A 3,874-nucleotide genomic window follows, 5' to 3' on the forward strand; every position below is an offset into this window, starting at 1 on the left:
GCTTCACAACAACTCCGTGGCTGTTCTTGAATGGCCCAGCCAGAGCCCTGACTTAAACCCAATTGAGCATCTCTGGAGAGACCTGAAAATGGCTGTCCACCAACGTTTACCATCCAACCTGACAGAACTGGAGAGGATCTGCAAGGAGGAATGGCAGAGGATACCCAAATCCAGATGTGAAAAACTTGTTGCATCTTTCCCAAAACGACTCATGGCTGTATTAGATCAAAAGGGTGCTTCTACTAAATACTGAGCAAAGGGTCTGAATACTTATGACCATGTGATATTTCAGTTTTTCTTTTTTAATAAATTTGCAAAAATTTCTGTTTTTTTTCTGTCAAGATGGGGTGCTGAGTGTACATTACTGAGAAATAAAATGAACTTTTTTGATTTTTGGAAAATGGCTGCAATGAAACGAAGAGTGAAAAATTTAAAGGGGTCTGAATACTTTCCGTACCCACTGTATATATTATTCTGAAAGGGGCCAATCTGCATAATGACTACTTTCACTTTTGGTCCTTAAAGTGGATATTGGTGCTAATACTTTTTTACTTTTACTCAAGTAACATTTTGAGAGCAGGACGTTTACTTACTACTTTATTTCTACTTTTACTTAACAGGGCTCCAGACTAGCTTTCTGCATTGCTTGCACTGGTGAACCAAAATGTTCTATTTAGCTGCACCACCACAAAATCCAATTTTTCACAGCACCTGTAGCGCCATAGTAGTATATTCTAACCTTCGTCATTTGATTTGATTCGATTTTCTTGGACAGTAACACAAGTAAATCCATAAAAAGATGCCATCACAGTGACAAATACACATTTACCAGAACTGTCGAGGATAACACAAGAAAGTTACAAACTTACTTCCATTGTGGTCTTCGTACCCAAATACATAAATAGTTATGTAGATGATTGTAAACAGGAACACCTGCAGGTTGTTTGAATCACAGCACAAACATAAAATGGCCAAAATGTCATTGTAAAACAAGAAATAACTCAGATAACTCAAAAATGTGTGCTGCTCTCAGATACTTATAGAAAATGTAACTACACATCGCGGTGACGCAGACCAGAAGAACTGTGATTGGTCAGCTTGGAAGCATCATTTCCTCCGAGCTCACAGGAAGTGCTCCGTGCTTTGAAGCCAGTTTTACTAGCGGCCAAACGAGCAGCTGTAAATCAGTGGATACTTTCTTTTGAAAGAATTTAATCCATCCGGTGGATAACATTTGGAAAGCCTAAAAGAGGCGCAGGATTATTATTTTACCCCCATACCAGTGGGGTACTTCTTCCACCTCTGAAGAGACGTACTGTGTTTCAGTAAGGAATGCTAATCAATGTTAACTGGCCGTTAAAAGGGAACTGAGAGGCAGAATATATAAGATTCCTTCCTACACTAAAGCATCTGTTGTTTCGTAAAAGAAACCTAAACTGATAATCAGCCATGTGAAACAGATTCACATGACAGAAAGAATTTTTATCCTGCAGTGAGCTAACTCCCTACATTTCTGCTTATCTCCTGCACCCTTCCATCCTCCCGTCCTCCCTCCTGTCCTCCCTTCCTTCCTTTCTCCCCTGCAGGTGCAGCAGTGTAATCAGCGATCCATCGTGAAGGAACCAGATGTCGACAGTTTGCTGTGTTCTGGCTTATCTTTCTGCAGAGCGAAGCGCCTGGATAAGATAACTTGATTTGATTATAATTCTTTACTGCAGAGGTAATTGGAACAGCTGATCCAGGACCAGCCATCGTTTTCAGCATCTGAGACATAAATATCCTCCGATCATCACAGTAAAAACCCTGAGAGGACAGTAGTGAACAGCTTTACTCATTTATCATTGAATCCTAAAGTCACATGTTCGTGTTAAAGGTGCTCGGTGTCACATTTTAACCTTCTATATATCAGTAACACATTCGATGGATCTGTATCAACAAATGAGTGTGTGGTGCAAACAATCAGTCACCTGTTGTCATTTCCCATGATCCCTGCTGCTTCCCGCACCGACTTTACCTCCCCGAAAAGGTCGCCATTTTGGTTTTATAGAGATTTTTTTGTTTGTTTTTTGTTTGCTAAGTTTTCCTCTACTTCCACCATCTGCTGTCAAAGATTTAGAGAAGCTTTTTGTAAAAGTTTAAGCTGTGTTAGCTCTGAAGGAACAGAGCCCTCTTCCTGTTGTGTGCCATAAAAAGACATTCAGACGATTTCCCTTCCCAAAAACAGCCAGTCACGCAGATCTGCGTGCCTTTGTAGCATCTCCTCTGTGGTTTACAGTAGCTTAAAGCTTGATTTGCTTTGATTGGTGATCAAACGTCTCATCCATTCCTACTTTTTTTATTCCACTCAGAGCTCAAGCAGTCTGGACCACGGATGTATTAAACTCTTTTTAACTAAATCACTTTTCTTAAATGCCCATCAATGAAATGATGCACAGTATATAGCCCTGTTAGCCTGCTATGCTAATTTTTGCTAGCACACTAAAATATCAAAATGCAAAAATTGTCATTATTCTAGGGTGCTAACAAACATTAACAAGCTAATATTTTTACAGAAAACAACTTGCATGCTAATGACTTTGTTAGCATGCTAAAACACTTCTCAGGGCTTAATACTTATGTGTGCTAAAACAATAGCATGCTAAGAATTTATGTGAATTGAATCAAGGAAAACATTAGCATGCTAACAATGCAAACAAACACATGAAAAAGTGCTGCATCTCTGTGTAATTAAAAGAAGGCTGGTGATTATCAACAAATCCATACATGCAGAACCAAACCAACTGAATTGATCAGCTAACAAGTTTGTCTGAAACAAATGTAGATTAATCCGCCGCTGAAAATAGTCCCCAAATATTTCCTCCTGTTTTAGGAAACAACTGAGTCTTTTTAAACATGAAACTATATATTTATGAGGTCTTTGTAAAGATTTACGTCTTCAGGAGGAACCAAAGGGCTCGGAGCTGAGAGCCACAGAAGGGACGTCAGAAAGAGACGGACCGACATGTTGATGTTTTGAGTCTGAACAAGAGATTTTTCGGACAAAAAAAAGTAGAATAGCACCGGTGATTTCCTTCAAACAGTAATCTCACTACTGTTTTAAAAAATAATGTGCATAATAGTGAACCAAGCCTTTCTGGATCTGGGTGGTGCAGTAACACCCATGAAGCATCACATTAACGTCCCATTGTCAGAGAACAGCCAACACGCTAATCAATTTGCTGTTAACTTCAGCAGCTGTGTCTGACTCTGCAGCATTTATTACAGTTTCATTACAACATGCTGTCCAGTATTTCCTCACAGACAGCACATGCAGGACTGTCCTTGGTGCTTTTAAACAAAACAACCATTTGAATTTCAAATCTGAATTTCATGCACGCAGAAAGCACATCAATTACAGTTTGAAATTATGCCAAAAAAGAGAGCGCCGTGTCAACATTATAATAAAGTGATTAGGGTTTCTATGGAGCCTGTAAGGGGGTCGTATGGTGGAGAAAACTAGTGGTGTTGCAATCTGTTTGCACAGATTAATAGATTTATTGCATACATTAAAAAAGTGCACTGATCAGTAAAGTATGTAATAAAACAAATAATGAGCGAATAAAAAAAACACTATTATGATATTATGAATTATAAAGAATACATACACACGTTTTAATGAAATGTACACACTAGGGCTGTAACTAACGATTATTGTCATTGACTTATCTGCCGACTACTTTCACGATTAATCGACTAATCGTTAAGTCTATAAAATGTCAAGAAATTGAAAAATGCTCATCACAATTTTCCAGAGCCCTAAGCCCTGTCTTCAAATTGCTTCTTTGGTCCAACCAACAGTCCAAAACCGAAAGACTCTTCATTTACTATCATAAAG

General features: G+C 38.7%; 1 protein-coding gene across 2 annotated transcripts in view; it reads left to right on the forward strand.

Moving 5' to 3' along the window:
* cmtm7 (CKLF-like MARVEL transmembrane domain containing 7) overlaps nt 1–2,396 on the forward strand; it is a 13,638-nt gene extending 11,242 nt beyond the window's left edge. For both annotated transcript variants that reach the window (XM_046043814.1, XM_046043815.1), the window contains one exon: nt 1,587–2,396. In XM_046043814.1, the coding sequence (XP_045899770.1) occupies nt 1,587–1,694 (108 nt within the window). In that variant the 3' untranslated portion in view covers nt 1,695–2,396. The remainder of the gene's footprint in view (nt 1–1,586) is intronic.
* The last annotated feature ends 1,478 nt before the right edge of the window (nt 2,397–3,874 follow it).

The sequence above is a fragment of the Micropterus dolomieu genome, linkage group LG03, assembly GCF_021292245.1.
Source record: "Micropterus dolomieu isolate WLL.071019.BEF.003 ecotype Adirondacks linkage group LG03, ASM2129224v1, whole genome shotgun sequence".
Taxonomy (NCBI): Eukaryota; Metazoa; Chordata; class Actinopteri; order Centrarchiformes; family Centrarchidae; genus Micropterus; species Micropterus dolomieu.